Source organism: Anabrus simplex, chromosome 1 (assembly GCF_040414725.1).
Source record: "Anabrus simplex isolate iqAnaSimp1 chromosome 1, ASM4041472v1, whole genome shotgun sequence".
Taxonomy (NCBI): domain Eukaryota; kingdom Metazoa; phylum Arthropoda; class Insecta; order Orthoptera; family Tettigoniidae; genus Anabrus; species Anabrus simplex.
In genome coordinates this window covers 94,416,202-94,436,190 of record NC_090265.1, presented here as the reverse complement: position 1 = coordinate 94,436,190, position 19,989 = coordinate 94,416,202, and the positions used below count along the sequence as shown (strand labels likewise).

Sequence of the window (19,989 nt, the reverse complement as noted above, 5' to 3'; positions counted from 1 at the left end):
GTTCTGCCGCCTCTGGTTTGGAACTACCCATAGGTGTGTAGGCTTGAATAACCTATATGCTACTTCTGTTTAACCATGGCATATGTGATTCACTCCGAGATACAATTTTTACAATTAGTTTTACGGCGCACCGACACAGATAGGTCTTATGGCGACGATGGAATAGGAAAGGCCTAGGAGTGGGAAGGAAGCGGACGTGGCCTTAATTAGGGCATAGCCCCAGCATTTGCCTGGTACGAAAATGGGAAACCACAGAAAACCATCCTCAGAGCTGCCAACAGTGGGGTTTGAACCCACTACCTCCCGGATGCAAGCTCACAGTTGCGCGCCCCTAACCGCATGGCCAACTTGCCCGGTCACTCCGAGATAGTCTGATTCCTTATTACCCTGTTTCTGAGATTTCTGCGGATCATGATAGCCACACCCACCAAATGTGAGTTTTGTTCCGAGTTCTTCTGGAACAGTAAATGTCCAGAGTACAAAATGGTCGGCACTTCCACTTTTATCTAGCCACACAACCAAGGATATCCCCACTTGACGATTTGGATCTCTAGCTCATGGCCTTCAAGGTATTCTTCTAGTCTCATCGTTCTGATGTTTTACTGTATGCTGGTATCAGGAATGTTGTTGATTTCCTGTTGACATTTATTCTTGTTGACTGAGATCAAATATTTGCCTCCCTCATAATCCATGAGGCAGGAGATATCCTGCTATGGTAATGGAGTAGACCATACAGTACGTGATTCAACACCAAGCGTCAGATGGTGGAAAACAACAGTTTTGAGCAGAAGAGTTAACCTAGCAAGGATTGCAGATCTACGGTGGAGGAAATGACTCTAAAATCTACAGAAGACAGCAATCACCCTGGAGCCAGAAACAGTTTTCAAACCTCAATGGTGATATATGGAAGAGCTAGTATCAGGTAGCTTCTGTACTCCAGAGGAATGGCTACCAATAGTGTCTGTACCTTATGTAAGAGGTGCTTGAGGTATCACTTGTCAACCTGTTCGGCAAGTGTGGTGTTTTGATTGCCAGATCTTTCTAAAGTATGAAAGCACTGAGTTAAAAATTATTACCCCAGGCAGGTAGAGCTGAAAGCTCAGAATATCCCACTGACTTATAAGTACACACATGCATACACACAGCAAAATAAAAAATACTCTAAACAAAAATATGCAAAACTCTTGAGTACTCTATACCAAGGTCATCCGAAACTATACAGCAGGGAAGGGAGAATTTAGAGTCAATTATAATGGAATGTAGTAATATACAAAGTCAATTTTTTTGTTTTTTTTTGTTAACTGCAAACTCAACAAAGATGTTCTTCAGGGAAAAACAGCAAATCTGTACAGTGTAACGGAACCTTCTGTTGTATATATATTTTTTTTCAGTACTAAAAGTACTACAAGTAATCATCATACATACATACATTATCATTATGGACTGTTATGCCTTTCAGCGTTCAGTCTGCAAGCCTCTGTGAATTTACTAAACGTCACCACAATCCTCGATTGGCAACTAGTGTTGTGGCCTCATTTAGTTCTATACCAATTATCTTTAAATCGTTAGAAACCGAGTCTAACCATCGTCGTCTTGGTCCACCTCTACTTCTCTTACCCTCCATAGCAGAGTCCATTATTCTCCTAAGGTAACCTATCCTCCTCCATTCACCTCACGTGACCCCATCACCGAAGCCGGTTTATGCGTACAGCTTCATCCATCGAGTTCATTCCTAAATTAGCCTTTATCTCCTCATTCTGAGTACCCTCCTGCCATTGTTCCCACCTGTTTGTACCAGCAATCATTCTTGCTACTTTCATGTCTGTTACTTCTAACTTATGAATAAGATATCCTGAGCCCACCCAGCTTTCGCTCCCGTAAAGCAAAGTTGGTCTGAAAACAGACCGATGTAAAGATAGTTTCGTCTGGGAGCTGACTTCCTTCTTACAGAATACTGTTGATCGCAACTACGAGCTCACTGCATTAGCTTTACGACACCTTGATTCAATCTCACATTACCATCCTGGGAGAGCACACAACCTAAATACTTGAAATTATCGACCTGTTCTAGCTTTGTATCACCAATCTGACATTCAATTCTGTTGAATTTCTTACCTACTGACATCAATTTAGTCTTTTGAGGCTAATTTTCATACCATACTCACTGCACCTATTTTCAAGTTCCAAGATATCAGACTGCAGGCTTTCGGCACAATCTGCCATTAAGACCAAGCAGTCAGCATAGGCCAGACTGCTTACTACATTTCCACCTAACTGAATCCCTCCCTGCCATTTTATACCTTTCAGCAGATGATCCATGTAAACTACGAACAGCAAAGTTGAAAGATTACAGCCTTGTTTAACCCCTGTAAGTACCCTGAACCAAGAACTCATTCTACCATCAATTCTCACTGAAGTCCAATTGTCAGTAATCATCATACAAGTTATAATTCCTGACTTCAATAAAAGAATACAATGTTGTATATTGTAAAAAGTACACACCATGTTTACAATGCAATTTTAAGATTTCCTTCACAATCTTGTCACAATCACTTTACTTGTTTTGCTACAAAAAAACAAAAACCTTCATTATTTCTTTTTAATAGTGAAATTAGATATTTCAATGAGAATTATATACTTACTGCCTTCAAAGCTTCTTGAACTTTCTTTTCCATGTTCTTGAACTCTCTATTCACTTCAGTAATTCTATTTTCAATTGCTTGCAACTCAGATTTACTATTCTCTAACTGACGCTTACGATCTTCAACTGAGATTTCTTGAAGTGCCTGCAAAATAAAGTTCCATTCTGCAATAGTAATCTATAGTTAATATTTGATATGAGTACCCTCTATAAAACAAAGTGAAGGAGTAGGAAAATATGCCTAGTGATAACTCAATTACATGAGTTCTGCACAAGACTGAATTACTCAGAAAGAGCTTACAACTTACCACCTCAATTTTTTTTAAAGAGTCTAGTTAGTGAGAAGAAAATGATTTGGCAAAATGTGACACCCAGAACTTGTTCAGCTAGTTTCTGAAGGAAGTGTAGGGAGGTAAGAAGGTAGATCAAGGCATGAATATGACACACAGATAATAGTAGATGTAGGACGTAGCAAGGATCTTTTGGAGCGCTGGAAGAAACGCTTCCCCACTCTTTTAAATAGCTTCTCTACCACAGCTGATGAACTATTTCCTAATGTGCCACATGGCCCCCTCAGTCTTGGATGGCAGTGCCACCATCATATCAGGAATTCTGTGAGGCTATCGACAAACGGACACCCAAAAAGGCACCTGGAGCAAACAAAATTCCAAAGGAGCTGATTCAGTGCAGAGGCTTATCCTTAACAACGAGGCTTTTCACACTAATCCTTTTAATCTGGGAAACTTAGTAAGTATCTGGTGACCTTAAGAATCCCACTACCATCACTATATTACAACAAAAAAATTGATCACAGTGGTTGTGGCAAGTCTTGTGATATATCTCTATCGCTCATAGCTCACAAATTCTTGGAAGGATTCTACTTAGTCATCTCCAGGCTGTCTTTGTGAAGATTCTTCCTGAGTGTCCGCGAGGTTTCCAAGCCTCCAGAGGCACAGATAATCTTCTGTGCACGGCAACTCCAAGAAAAATGCATAGAAGAACAGCAACCACTCTACTTATTGTTTAGTGATCTGGAAAAGACCTTTGATTTAGTCCCAAGGCCTGCTATGTGGGCAGTGATGAGATGCTGGTTGCCCTGAAAGCTTTGATGGCCAGGTTCAAGCACTCCAAAATGGTATGCTTGATCAGGTTTTCCATCAGAAAAACATCTCTGTGCTTTTCCTATCGCACATGGATTGCAGCAAGGGTGTGTACTTGCACACCATGCTCTTTGATCTGTATGTGGTTGCTTTGCTTTATCATCTACCAAAACCTCTGGCACTGATTTAAGGTATCACTATGATGGAAGTTTCTTCAACTTAACGAGACTTTGTTCACCTCGCTTCACTCATGTGACCACAAGAACTGAACTATAGTATGATGATGACACTGCATCAACAGCTCTTACACGTGAGGAGCTGTGCCAGTCCATTAATACTCATAGTTTCAAGCATGCATATCATTTGGCCTCACCATAAATGCAGAAAAAACCATATGGACTAGCCTTGCAGAGGAGGGTTACTAGACATCCCATACTTTACAGGACAGTACCATGTTCTAACAAAATGTACTGTGTTTTGACATTTCCTATCCAGATGACTCCCTATTAAAGAGAACAAGTGCATTACATAGATAAAACAGGAATTCTGGACATACAGTAACACTACAGTCAAAAAAATTCTTTTAACACATTGGTACGGCCATACTTGAATTTCTTACCCTCCAGAAATCACAGGATGTTGGTTCTGAAATCTTTTCAGAGCCAGGAAAAGCAATGATTGTAATAACATTTGGAATTTTTAGAAAGATAACACCTTCCTCTACATAAAAATGAGTTTTAATTATCATAATAGTGCAGCAAATTTAAGTATAAATTTATGAAGATAATAAGTTCTACAAACTAAACAAAATTCTGACGCAGATATGGATGACAGGTTAATATTTTGAAATTTGACAAATATTGAGGACACATCTACTAAAACATACTGATACAGATTGTAACTTAATTGGTCAACTGGCATGGGTATCCTTGTTTACAACCATAATTTGCTTCCCTGCCATTCATTGCTTGACGATATGCTCGCATCGAGTTGCTGGAGGTTGTCTGTCCTCTGTACATAAGAAACAATTCAATTTTCAGGCAGCAGTATAAAACTATATTACAGAACTCACTTCACACCAATTTGAAATTAGCTCATTATCTAAGTTTACTGGCCTGAAGCATCAGAATCAACATGTTCACTTGGTGTGTAATTGTTACCCTTGTCCTCCTCAACTTCAGAACCCAAGTCTTGCGGAAGAGCATCCAGTATGGATTCATAGCATAAATGTCGTACACTTAGACGTGCTAAATATTCACAAGAATGCAATGAACAAGTCTGCCTCTCGAACACACACTATTCCTGTCTGCAAGCACATACCGTATTTACTCATGTATTAGACCCCTTCGCGTATTACACCCCCCTTGGCTTTTCGAGACGAAGAAAATGAAAAAATAAAACTTACATACAAGACCCCCCCCCAACGTAATTCATCAAAGAACGATTCCGCTTTGAAGCAGCTACAAGCCTTATGCAGCTCTGATGACATCACACGAATTTGTGAATAATTTCGTCCGTACGACTTGCGCAATGAAAACACGCGTCAAAGTCATGCAGTACATCTGTGTTTTGTAGTTAAGAAATGTCTGCCTCCGTAGCGTAGGCCTACTGCAGCTCTGATGATGTCACACAAATAGGTGAACAGTTTCGTGTCTGAACCACGCATTGCAAGCACGCATCGGTCATGTATATATGTCTGTGTTTTGCAGTTAAAAATGTCCGCCAGCGTAATGGTTAGCACAATTAGCTGCCGTTCTTGGGAGCCTGAGTTTGATTCCCCGTACCGTATTGCCAGAGATTTACGAATGGCAGGAAGGTTGATTTGCAGTAAAAATGGTACGTGCAACTCCCTTCCACTGGGGGCCTGTCTAAAAAAGAGCGGCATTACCTCGGTAATAAGAAACAAATTTACTTTAGTTAAGAAATATTCACGGTTGTTGCTAGGCCTATTAATATAGGCAGGCGAGATCATTAACAAAGTGATCTTTTAATATCTCGTAACTCGGGCCAATATAGGGTTTTTTGGGAGAGAAGTAGGTTTAAAACATGATAAAAATCCAATCACAATTTTTTTTACTCGCCAACGTACCTAACAAATAATAATATTAATTTCTTTACTGTCCCCACTTTATTTTTGGAGAAGCCAAACAAAACATAATAGGGTATGCTTTAATAAAAAATGGGAGACAACAAACATACGAAATTAAACGTTATGATAATAAAACACATTACCGCCACACCTGTAGATATCCATAAAAGCGGCAAACTTTCCTATTATTTATTTCTATTCTTTCCGTCTTGGAACGCTTGCAACCATTCGGGCGATACGATACCTAACCTAAACAATGTGGTCTCATATCTCATTTACAGCTGTTTAGGTAAATCCTGATGTGATAAATGTAGAGAAATAGGCATGAAATATACTTAAAAATAAGGGTCTGACTTTCAAAAGTTGCAGTTATCAAAACAGTCACTATGTATTACATTCGGAAATACAACTCGTAACATACCCTAGTTATCAGCTGGTGCTTTGGCACGCTTTCAACATGGCTTTATTCAGAAGGAGTGGCTTCTGCTACAAATACACCAGCTGGGAATATCAGAGACCATCTCCAGAAACCATTTGGGAATAGCTTCACACAGTTTGGACTCTACAGTTGGAAACAAAACTATTTTTAAAAGGTTCAAAAAGACAGGACCTTGAATGCTCTCGGTCTTGATTGCAGTTGCAGTGCATGGCTGACGAGGTAGCAGTGTCGATGACGTCACTTGGAATGACGACACGCCGGTAGCAGGGAAGTTAGCTGCACAAGACAATTAAAATGAAAGCAGTTAACAGGTTTACTGTGTAGTAGGCCTACTGCTGAACTGACCAATGAGTTATTTTGTATCAATATTGCATAATGTGATAATATGATACCCTTATCCCTTTTCTCTATGGGGTCGAGTATGAAGCGAGACAAATCTTTGTAGCGAGTTTTTAAGTCCGGCCCTTCCCGACATCAAACTCATCAGAGGAACGAATGATGTGATATGAGTACGGTAACTAAAACGGATTATATTTATTTTTATATGTAGGCCTAAAAGTAGTGTTCACCATTTATTGACTTTTAACATTTAGAAATACATAGAAATACAGCCTTCCAACGAAAATAGCCAGTATAACTCCAATACATTCATAGGTTTTGTACATGTAAACATTCTACACTGTTCTTTAACTAATTATAGCTCTTTATGGCCTTGAAGTCATGTGTTCACTGCACAAAATTTGAGGTTATGGCATATTGGACCCCCCTTTACAATTTTTGGCTGTAAAAGTGGAGAAAAAAGCGGCCTAATGCGCGAGTAAATACAGTACTTTCCTGCTCATTTCACAGCTGAGAGTGAACGATGACAAACCCACAGGTTATGTAGGAATGTGGCTATGTTATCAATGCCTTGAAAGAAGAGCCCTCTACTTCTGCTCCTAACTAGTGCATTTTATGCTTGTAGAAGCATCCAAAAGTATTTTGTTGAAGTCACAGCTGATTGAAATGACAGTTACTATTTTCAGCTACAAAACATGTACCTGTAGATTCTCTGAGCTCTGTCACCAGCAATGATTTTCCAGGGGATGGTCGTTTGTTTCTACTTCCTCTTAAAACAATAATCACCAATCATCCAAGGATTATCCACGGGATAGAAGATTCTTTAGGGAGGAGTAAATGTTTCATAGAAACACACAGGGACACTGGCTGTCAATTAAGCAATACGTTGTTGCCACCAGCCCTTAAAGATTTATGTAGGTAGTTCTCTTCCCTGTACTTCACTATTGTTATTTCATTTTGTTTTTTTCCAAATTTGTACTCCCCTCATCACTAGATGGTTCACTCTAGGCTATGTGCCATATTTTCATAACCAGTATGCACCCGTTACTGTATTAATCCTTACTTCTTTTCACTCTCATGTCTCAAACTTTGTTGTAGTACGTCCTTCTTCCCATTTTTTTCTTATTTTTCCTTTTGCACATTAAAAAAAAAAATTCATCTCTATTCTATTTTTCTATCCTTGTAAGACATTTTGTTGCATTTTATTTTATTTATTTCTTCTTCCAAATTCCTCCCCTCAACAGACTTTGATTCATCTGATGAACTTGCACTTTATTTCACAATGATCACATGTATTAAACAGGAAAGATCTATGTAGGCAAGTCAATAAGTATTTGCAGTTTTGTTCTAATTGTCTTTAGGTTAGCTCTATGGCACTGTGTGCTCACCAGTCGCTAGATGGTACCGTTATCCACGTCTGTGGTAGGTTTCAGCATTATCAGATCAGTACAGCTTGCGCTGTTGCGATGTAAAGATTGATGACCGTGCCACTCTCTGTTTGCACCAAGGAAGAACAGTGTTCCATAATCCATTTTTTGTGGTCTGAGGATGTACCAAGAGTGGAAATTCATAGAAGACTTTCAGCACAATATGGAAACAATGTTTTGCCACAGCAAAGTGTTCACCAGTGGATTGAGCAGCTCAAAAGGGGTTGCACGAGCGTGAAGGATGAGGAAAGATCTGGGCGTCCATCTACAGCCCTAACTGATGCCAATATTGAACAAGTGCATGATATAATCCTGAATAACAGACGAGTGACTGTTGATGACGTGGCAAACCACATGCACATTAGGCATGGCTCTGCACATGAAATCATGCATAACAGGCGTAACTTTCACAAAGTCTGTTTGGGATGGGTTCCAAAACAACTCAATGAAGAGCAGAAGCATAATCGTGTGAGAATCTGTCAGCACAAAGGTGAAACGTTTCTGAAACGGATCATCAATGGAGATGAAACATGGGTTCACCACTTCGAACCAGAGAGCAAACGTTAGAGCGTGGAATGGAAACATCCCGGATCCCCAGTCAAAAAGAAATTCAAGAGTCAACCTTCTGCAGGAAAAGTGATGCTCCCAGTGTTTTGGGACTCTCAAGGGCCAATCCTGGAACATTACCAGGAAAAGGGGGAAAAGTAAACATTACAGTGATATGCTGGTAAACAAGCATCTGCAATTTGCAACAAACGCAGAGGTTGATTGTCAGACGGAGTTCTTTTGTTGCATGACAATGCGCGTCCACATACCGCTGCCCACACCGCTCGAACTCTTTAGATACTGCATTTCGAGGAGCATACAGTCCTGATCTTGCCTCGTCGGATTACCATCTGTTTGGTCTACTTAAAAATGCTCTAAGAGGCTGCTGATTCAGTTCCGATCAACAGGTGAAGGAAGTGGTGCATAAGTGGCTTGCTGCGCAACCAAAAACCTTTTTTGCAGAGGGTATCAGAAAGCTTGTGAAATGGTGAACCATGTGCATTGAAAAGCAGGGCGACTATGTTGAAAAATGATATCAATAAAAAGCGTGTATTCTTTATGTAATAAATTATACAAATTGATTGCAGACACTTATTCACTTGTCCTCGTAAATTGTAGCTACGATGGCATAACGCATAGTCAGCCATCTGGTGATGAACGAGAGTACCGTTCACAATAGACCAACAGTCAAGTATTCTCAAATTCAAACCATCATTGTTAGAGAAGTCTTCCACGTAGACAGATGAGTTTTTCCTTCTGAGAATGTGGAGCAAATCTCTGCAAAATGTAAAGAATTTCTCCTTGTCTTCTTTGGCATGGCAAAAAACCCAAAAGCTACATTATCATGTCTATCAATATGAGCTACAAAAACATCAATCTAAATATTAGAAACACACTCGATAGATAAGGAAAGAAACAAAGAAAGAAAGAAAGGAAGAAAAGAAAAAAAAAAAAAAAACAAGGCTGGATTATGAATGTTCTACTTTATCTTATAGAGAATGCAATTTTATGATGAAAAGAGAAACTGTCAAACAAATCTTGGAAGAAAGAGGATTTTATACACTTTTCACATAAGAAGGAAAACCTATATGAACCAAACAGCATAAATTCGGTGCTTCTTAATGCCAAGGTTTCATATTTTTCTGGATGGCAAACTGCATAAATTTATTATATGTTTTCTCTGAGGTGGAATTTGAACATCTGAGAATGCATAAAATTAATTTCATTATAAAGCCTGCATTGTTGTACATATACTTAAAAGGTGTGGTCAAATGTTCCACCTTTACAATACTAAATTTTTTATTTAATTATTTAAATAAAATTTAAAAAATAACGGAACATGTTTCATCTATCTTGTAGACATCATCAGCCGAAAAGTTTTAAGATTAAAAACAAAGGACAAGGACAAAAACACATTACAATAATTCGGACTACCGAATGCGCCAGTTAAAATGTTGAAGAATATGCTGGAATGTTCTGAGCAATAACACTTGAATACTGTTAAAAGTGAAAATTAAAATACTGAACACATGAGATGGTTCAATAAAATTGGTAATAGAGCCCTACTTAACGTGATGATGCTGTGTTGACGTACAGTTTGCCGATGCGTGGGTAGAAACTTGAAAACCATTTAAGGATATGAGAATTAAAATAGGTTTAAGGGTGAATTCAGTACCTTAGTTATATCCATACAAAATTTCAGTTCAATCCGTCCAGCCATTTTTGTGCTAATTTTTGCAACAGAGTGTCACAGGTAGGAAATGGATATGAGAGAGAAAATTGCTAGAATTTTATTCATAAGAATCTAGAAAATCATATTGCTAGGTATTATACATCAAAGTTCTATGGAATTCTCTTGTTTATTACAATCCCTGAGATATAATATGAGGAGTCAAAGTTCATTCAGATAAAAGGGAGCTGAAATATTTTCTTTCTAAATTTTCAAAAATTAATAACATGACTGATGAATGTTACCTGCACTAATTCATCATTGCGCCTCATGAGGTTGTTGGTCAATAAGTTCTCCAACTTGTTCTTCTCTGCTTCTAGACGCATTCGCATACTAAAAGCTTCCTTATTTTCTTGTGTTAGCCTTCGGATATCATCATTCAAGTTGTCTACTTCAAGCTGATCTTGGACAGACAGCTGCGACATCAATTCCTATACAAAGAAAGAAAAACACTCAAGAATAATCATTTCATACTAGATTATTAAAAAAAAAAATTTTCATTAGATTCACAAGCATGAGACTACATGGATGAAAATCAAACCTGATGCAATTCGGATTCCAATCCTTCTTTAGTTGTCTTCATGGCTTCAAGACTAGATGCATACTGGTCAAGAGATCGTTCCTTAGGAATACGGTACCTTTCAATACCAGCAAGTTCCTCTTTCATCAGACGAATGTCAGCCTTTACTTTATCAAAAATATCTCTAGAAAAAAAAAATTATATAACATGTATTCAGGTGATTCCTTAGGAAGTACTTTATTTTAAAAATGTTGATTTCCTTATAGCACAAAAATAGTCAATAAAAATTGCCAAACAGATCTAGGAAGAAAAAATTATTTATACACTTTTTGGATGAGAAAGAAATTCCATTCAAAATGAACAGTGCTAGGTTACAGCTTCTTAATGTCACTCAACAACATATAAAGGACTCCTGTGATGCAGACTGAACATAGGCTATGACAAGGGACTGCATATAAAAATCCTTTTTTCCGATTCCCCACTATTCACTGTATTCTAAATCCTATTGAGAATATGTGGAATCATGTTAAGGAAGATATACAGTAGTGTGAAATAGTAAAACATTTACTCTTCCAGAAATAAGACTATAATTACCTCAAATTACAGGAGGGAATCGGACTCATTACTCTTCATTGCTGGAAATCACAGAGTGATATTCTTCCTTGTAATTTTCGGTAGAGTGGTATGTTTTTAGTATACATGCGATGAAACAAAATGCTGATGTACATACACTCAAAACAGCTCTCTATATAAGAGTACAATGAAGAATGAAACATCATACTGTGCTAGTAGGCCAGTCAAAATCAACACAAAAAATTGCTAAATTTGCAAAACATGATGTACCTCTGATTTTTTATTTTGTTTGGACCCATTAGGGCTATGGATACCCAAGTTTGCAACTCTCAAAAAGTTGTGGAAAAACTTTTACACGCGAAAAACAACGGAATTTTTGGACTTGTTTCAGATTCTGTTCTATATCTCCTAATTCATGCATTTTTCGTCGAAAGCTACTCTATACGTTTTTTAAGAGCATTAAATTTGTGACAAATTAAGCCCTATCTGAGCTCTGTAGGTCAATTGGTTACCAAATTACGGCACTTTGAAAATAGGCCCGTTTTCCAAAAATTGTAAATTTTAACTTTAGACCTTCTCCGGACCGAAATTGCATCGAAACCATTGATCCTACGAGTAGAACTTGCAGAATATGATTTGTAGGCAATTTAATTAGCTTTAAATTAAGCAGAGAGCAGGGTCTGTAAGCCTTGTAGTTCTCTCACCCATATAAGGTAAAATCGCATTTTTCCAGAAATGTACCTAACCACTTTTTTGTTGCATGAAGTGAGATTTGAACAAGCCAAACATGTTACGATCATATAGGAGGTATGTAAGTTGAATAATTGTACATGAAAGGAAGGGACGTTGTCCAAAACTGTCCCGGTGCTGAATTGACTGGTGTGGAAGTACGATTAGGTGGCTTCAACCTCTTGATATCATATATGGGAGCAATTGGCAATATCATGGCGGGGAGCGGCCTAAAAACAGCTCCTTACCACGATATATGCTCAAAAGAGTATCGAAAAAGTGATGAATGGGCACCCTGCAAGACCGGATGGACCCAACAGAACATCAATTGTTCACGAAAGGATGCTTCACCATCTGCAGATCCGACAAATTTTGGTCAGGTCAGTGGACTGACTTGACGAGCGAATAGGTATTGATGCGTTCAATGAAGAGCCAGGGTGGCCTAAGGCATGGCAGAGGTATCTCTACAAGTGTGCTCTCTCGTTGGACGGGCGGGATGGTACATATACTGAATATATGTGAAGAGGTAGAAGGGTATTGCGATATTTCCTCCACAACAAGTGAACAGCGTGTCGATATGCGACCTACGCAAACTGCACGGGATACCTCTGACGTGAAAAAAACTGAAAGCCTGGTTCAATAACCATCCACCGTTCCCATCGATAGGTAAACTTGTATCCATTAGCAGTGGCACTGTAGGTGGCCCCCACAAATTGCCACACTGCCAGAGAAGAAGGACTGAAAGGGGTGAACCGAACTGGAAAAACTCTTCGGAATGTTGGCGACTCTAGGAAAGTAAAAGTTCTCCCTTTGGCAACGCCTACCTCTATCAAGATCCACAAAAAGGGAGTCGATGTCAAGCCACTCACCATCTTCCAATGCATGTGTATCATGAAACAGTCAGACCTAAAGTTGAAGGCCCACTTCACATACGACCTCGCTCCATATCCAATGGCCCTATTTTCCGACAAAGGGATGCGTAAAGGCACAAAATCAGCTTTTTACGCTGCCTTCACTCAAGCCACAGAGAACGTCAGTGTGCAGGCAAAAACATTTACTGTCATCGATGGAGGATACCTTGTCCATAAAGTCGTGTGGCATCGGAATGATTTGGTACGGGCTAGCACAGCATATTTAACATATTTAATCACTTTGGGAGAAATGTGTGTGTAGTCTTCGATGGGTATCCTGAGGATGGCGTCCAAAAGAGCATCAAATTTGCAGAGTGATCACGACGGTATTCTACAGCATCAGAGGAAACTGTGTTTAACGTATCGACCATCATCACAGTCCCCCAAGAGAACATGCTCTTGAATGACAAAAACAAGGTTCGTCTCATTGAGCATCTCTGTTCTGCTTTTGCTCTCGAGGGAATTGAGATAAAAATATCGAAAGAAGACGCAGACCGCGATATCGCCGTGACTGCTCTGCAAAAAAAGTACCTCCAATGACCACGTCATCATCTTTGGAGAGGATGTGGATTTGCTCGTGCTCCTCTGCGGTTCAGGATCCACTAAAACAAACGTATACGACAGACACCCTCAAAGATGTACGCTTCTGTACTTTTGTGAAGACAGCAGCCAACTTCGAAGCGAATCTGGCCCGTTTGCCCCAACCACAGAGGCTGCGTCGTATCACCACTACCGCACATACCAGGTGCAAAAGTGGTTGGGGTTGGAGAAAGAGGCCACCAACCGGGGTTGGGAACTGACCTCGGCTGGATTCATCCCCATTACCAGTCGGAAAGCTCCTGCCCCCGCAGAGCTCCTGAAACTCCTCTCTTGCAAATGCAAGAAGGGGTGAAGAGGTGGCTGCACTTGCCTGAAAGCAGGGCTCAGATGATCTATGATGTGTGCTACCTGCTCTGGGGAATCGTGCCAGAACGCTGCCCTTATCGTCACTGAAGAGGACGACGATGACGAGCCTCAAGACAACCCTGACGATCCAGTACCTCCCTATAGGGGATGAAGACCTAACTATTGAAGAGAGCAATGAAAGCGACGGCCCAAGGCCATCAAAAACAAGGCAACGAGTTTGATTATGTGTCTGATTGATTGATTGATTGATTGATTGATTAAGTTACTGTACTTTTGATTATGCTTAATACTTATGTTTATATTAAAATACATTTCACCATTTTTAAATGATTACACGCCTTCTTTTTCTTTACAAAACCAAAAAACAAAAGATAGGAAAGGTTATGGAACATTTCTGGAAAAATGTGATTTTACCTTTTATGTGTTCTTTTCAGATTTTGAGTGAACTAGGAGGCTAATAGACCCCGCTCTGTGCTTAATTTAAAGCTAATTAAATGGCCTACAAATTATATTCTACACATTCTACTTGTAGGATCAATGGTTTCGACGCAATTTCGGTCCAAAGAAGGTCTAATACTAAAATTTTCAATTTTTGGAAAAACGGGCCTATCTTTAATGTGCCGTAATTTGGTAACCAATTGATCTACAGAGCTCCGGTTGGGCTTAATGTGTCACAAATTTAATGCTCTTGAAAACGTATACAGTAGCTTTTGACTAAAAATGCATGAATTAGGAGATATAGGGCAGAATCTGAAACAAGTTCAAAAATGTCACGGTTTTCTGTGTAAAAATTTTTCCAAATCTTTTTGAGAGTTGCAAACTTGGGAATACAATCTCCTAATGGGTCCAAACAACATACTAAAAAATCAGAGATACATCATGTTTTGTTAATTTATTGTCGATTTTGACCAGATACATGCTGGAAATATAGAAACTCTCCAATATAGTTCAATCAATCAATCAATCAATCAATCAATCAATCAATCAATCAATCAATCAATCAATCAATCAATCAATCAATCAATCAATCAATCAATCAATCAATCAACACTGATCTACATTTAAGGCAGTCACCCATGTGGCAGATTCCCTGTCTGATGTTTACCTAGCCTTTTCTTAAATAACTGCAAAGAATTTAGAAATTTATTGAACATCTCACTGGATAAATTATTCCAATCCCTAAATCCTTTTCCTATAAACAAATATTTGCCCAATTTGTCCTCTTGAATTCCAACTTTATCTTCATATTGGGATCTTTCCTACTTTTAAAGCTTCAGTGGTGTTTATAAAAGTAGGAAAATCTTTGATTGAACTCTTCCGGCTAAAATTTAGTCCTGCTATGGTTATCATTTCCTTCGTCACCTACAAAATAACTGAGTCTCATGACCCATCAGATCATTGGATCACAACTTTGTAATCTGAATACCTAGCAAGATTTTGGAGGTTTCATCTTTTAAGTTTTGTTTTATGATAATGAAGATGTTTTAATATGAACTTTGAGTGTAAAATAAACTGATACAACAATTCAAGTGCAAACTGTTACTTTACAAGAAAACTTTTTAATGCTATATATGTGATTTCAAGTTTTAATATCGCTATATTTTTTTTGCTATTTTGCTTAACGTCGCACCGACACAGATATGTCTTATGGCGACGATGCGATAGGAAAGGTCTAGGAAGTAGAAGGAAGCAGCCGTGGCCTTAAATAAGGTACAGCCCTGGCATTTGCCTGGTGTGAAAATGGGAAACCACGGAAAACCATCTTCAGGGCTGTCGACAGTGGGGCTTGAACCCACTATCTCCCGATTACTGTATACTGGCCGCACTTAAGCGACTGCAGCTATCGAGCTCGGTGTGTTTTAATATCAATATTCATGAATTAAGTTTAAGTGGTTCCTAGAATATGAGAAATTTTACTTGTTATATTTATTCGTCAAGGAGAAAGAATGGTAGTTCTTGAAACGAGTACGAAAATTAAATATTGAATTAATGAAGGGTGTTAAATATTGACAGGGCGGACCTAACAACAACCCCCTTGGGTTATTCTACTATACCCATAGTTCGCAATTGCTCACTTGGATACTTGGTATGTGTTTATATTTACTGTTTCAGATTAACTGCTGAACCCTATTTGGCAGAACGTATTAATTTTCGAAGTCATTAACATTACCCATTCGTTTAAACCTCCTGTACCATGAGTCATGCTTTGTCATTTCTGATTTGATCTCACTAGCCAACCTTGAAGAAGATAGGCATATGTAAGTAGGTTAAAAACTGCCAGGAAAGCTGAAAGACCAATGTAAAACTAATTCAAAACAAACTTAGAGCAGGAAGATTTAAAAAACATGAAGAAATTCCTAACATATTAATAATTAATTTCCAGTATCTTCAGGTCTGACTTGATGGATGATGCTGGATGATTAAATATGAACAATCATTTTTAATTAACTCTCCTCTAGTGTAAATTACATTATACTGCTATACAACCAAGGTATATGTAAGATTTCAATGCAAGTATTTCATTTAAATTCAGTGAGAAGGAATGATATTGACATATCTGGAAAAGATGAGCACAAAAAACTGAGCCAAAACATTTTAAAACTTGAGAATAAGAGCTAAAAAGATTTCCTATTGTTTACTCATCCACAAGTCTGCTGGAACTTAGATGGTAGAACAGCCCATTAATGATATCTCCCTAATTAGTCATCCTATCAAAAAAAAAAAAAAAGGTAATTTTCCATTAAGGTTGGTCATGTATATTTTGTGGGAGAATGAAATCACTGTTTCAATCTTCCTATAAATCCTCAGTCCATTCAGGAATTTAGAAATAATAATGACCCTAAAACCTACCCAAGGACAGCTGGATTCTATATATGACGTTTGGTTGCAATATATTCAGTAGTTTCAGTTATAAGAACTCTTGTCCTAATATCATTCAAGACAATTTTTTCTTATCATTGAATAGATTGGAATAGATTTTCTGGTGTACTTCTCCAGAAACCCCAGAATGCATCATTTTTTAATTTGTTAATTTGTTACCTACCGTAGGATGGAGTAGATAGTACAACCAGCAACTAAATGATGAGTGTTGGGCGATTGTAACTATCCACACTCTCCAAGGGGGCTAATGGCTTCTGGTGGAGGAGTGAAATCCAGCAAATAGAGCCTTTTTTCCATTACAATTTTATTTATATCGCTGAGTAGGGCTCGAATTTCCAATGACTTTTCCCTTTTTTAATTTTATTTTAGATATGTGAGCAATACTGTGTTGAAAACAAGTGTGGCGCATACCGTTTTGAGTAAAATGAGTCAATTTCTATACGCCATTTATATAATTTTTTGCCTTCTCTCCAGGATTTTCTATGGCTGTTTATTTTTTGGAGTTTTTAATGTGTGCAAAGCTTTTGTTTTCATAAACATTCTCTTTAACAAATTAAAAAATGATGCATTCTGGGGTTTCTGGAGAAGTACACCAGAAAATCTATTCCAATCTATTCAATGATAAGAAAAAATTGTCTTGAATGATATTAGGACAAGAGTTGGACCAGGTTTACCTACAGTAGGATGGAGTAGATAGTACAACCAGCAACTAAATGATGAGTGTTGGGCGATGGTAACTATCCAGACTCTCTAAGGGGGCTAATGGCTTCTGGTGGAGGAGTGAAATCCAGCAAATAGAGTCTTTTTTCCATGTTAGGGATGGCCTACTTGAAACCTGGCAGTTGAGTAGTGGGTTGTCTCATAACTTCATTCGCTTCTTTGTTACCTTTCAACCAGTAATAATGCCCGGAAACAGAGTTGCACACAGCGCAGGTACGATAAAGTACCTGTAGTTGCTGAACACTCTCGGATATGGGATATGGACGTAGCAAAACATGACACACAAGGTCATCCACACCACAGAAAGACAAAAGAATAGTACATTGTCATAAACAAAGTTTTCTTCACACAGTATACCCCCTAGTGTTATAAACAATACATTGCCATTTTCCATTTTTCTGGAAGTTTCTTCTTTCCATATACATTGCAAACATTTCATTCTGATTTGTGGTAATAAAACAACACAAGATGCTGAAAACATTGCCTTTTGTCATCCACTGTCATACACATGGCAAACAAGTCCATACTGATGCGGCTAAGGTCAGTCACAAACATGAATTAATGCAATGTACAGCAGATCTTGTTGAATCTATGGCCCAAAGATGTTTCAGCAATGTCCATAACATAGCTGTACAGTGGGTAGTTTCATCAGGCATTTAGCGATGGAACTTACGATACCTGTGAACAAACTTTTGAACCCACCCAATATAAAATGCCTTTGGGTCTGGTGAGCCCACCATAATATGAAACATCAAAGTGGATCAAGACATAGAGTTAGGGAGTACTCCAGAAGCGATGGGCATATCTTGCATCTCCAGGGAGGTGTAAGAAGTAGCAGGAGATCAATGATCCACTGCCCAACCTAAGAACTCCCCAGATAAAGGTGACAAAAAAAGAGAAGAAAAAGGACTAAAACTAAATTCTTTATCAATCAATCAATCAATCAATCAATCAATCAATCAATCAATCAATCAATCAATCAATCAATCAATCAATCAATCAATCAATCAATCAATCAATCCAAAGCACCTCTAAGGACAGGATGCAGCATAATGTGCAAAAAGGATACTCTCACTACATCATGAACATAAGCACGAACACTTACTTTGCTTTACTGTTTTTTGTCTCAGTCTTCTGCATTTCGGACACAATATGATTAATCTTCCCTTCTATTTCCCTGAGATTTTCACGCAGCTTCCCCAGCTCTTGTTCAGCTTCCCGTATTTGTGCCGTTAATTCACTACGAGTCTTCTGAATTTCCAGTCGAGACCGTGATGTATTGAAGTAGCCACCCGTCAGTGAACCTTTAGAGGATACCTGAAAACAAGAGATTAAAAATTAAATTCTATAAAGCATCAAAGAAGCATAACACTATTATAAAGATATATATGGTAGCGATTCCATGTTACATAATTAACTGAAGATGAGAAAAAGGAAGGAATTTGCATTTTACATGCAGTTTCAGAATAAAATAGTTCTACAAAGAATGTACCTTTCACGAAGTTAACAGACATGATACTGACAACAAATGCATGAAATCTCTTATGTTTTGTGAAGACTTTGCTCTGCTTCCATACAGGTGAGCCCACACAGACCACAACTGCTCTAATTACTTAGCTCCCTCTGTAGATTAGTGGTACAGCATCAGTCACCAAACTCAAGATTGCGGTTTCAATTCCAGTAGAGGTAGTCGGATTTTTGAAGGGCAGGACAAGGTCCATTTGATGCTCCATGTCGTACGATGTCAGCATGTAAGAGATCTTGTACGAGATTTTGATTTGATTTTTTTGATTTGAAATGGCTTTCTCTGCCCTAGTAGAGTAAAATGGAACATTGAAATTCATGCACAGGAAGCCTATGTGGCGCCATATCAAATTACTGCACACGCCAACAGAGGCCATATGATTATCATTATTATTCTAATAATCTGAATTGCAGGTAGCAGGTAGGGACCCTCTTCAGAGGTAGCCCTACCCAGGGAGTGGCGCCCCTGCCTATGTGAGTCCCAGAGCACACTGGCCCGGTGTGTAACATCTGGTAAGGGTCCCAGCTCAGGGTTACGAGTGAAGACCTCAACGGAATCTTTAACGGAGAAGATGGACTTCGGAACGGTGGAGAAGAGGCAGCCCTGTACTTGGGGATTAATACGAGTACAACCTGCTGCCTTGCAGGTTGATAGGGGACTATCAAAGGCTAAGGGAGAAAACCCCGACAGAAATATCCTCTCTCGCCTTAATTGGCTCTTAAAGGGCACTCTTTTGTCCTTGAGTTGGGAAACTGGCTCTAAAGGCAGAGGAACCACAAAGGTGGTCAACGGCATAAGGATGTAGAACGCACTGGACAACGACTATATTAAAGGCCTGATGGCAAGTCCTAGTAATCATTATGGCTATGCTCATGATGAAATTATCATCATCCGGAGTAAGTTCCTCAGTCGGAT

At 38.7% G+C, this 19,989-nt stretch overlaps 1 protein-coding gene across 1 annotated transcript in view; it reads right to left on the bottom strand.

The window, feature by feature from the left end:
* Nucleotides 1-19,989, bottom strand: part of SMC3 (structural maintenance of chromosomes 3) — a 311,725-nt gene that overhangs the window by 78,070 nt on the left and 213,666 nt on the right. Inside the window, exons 17-20 of the mRNA XM_067156456.2 lie at nucleotides 18,655-18,866; nucleotides 10,852-11,014; nucleotides 10,556-10,741; nucleotides 2,643-2,786 (exon numbers count right to left, since the gene is read on the bottom strand). Coding sequence (XP_067012557.2) covers nucleotides 2,643-2,786; nucleotides 10,556-10,741; nucleotides 10,852-11,014; nucleotides 18,655-18,866 — 705 coding nt within the window. The remainder of the gene's footprint in view (nucleotides 1-2,642; nucleotides 2,787-10,555; nucleotides 10,742-10,851; nucleotides 11,015-18,654; nucleotides 18,867-19,989) is intronic.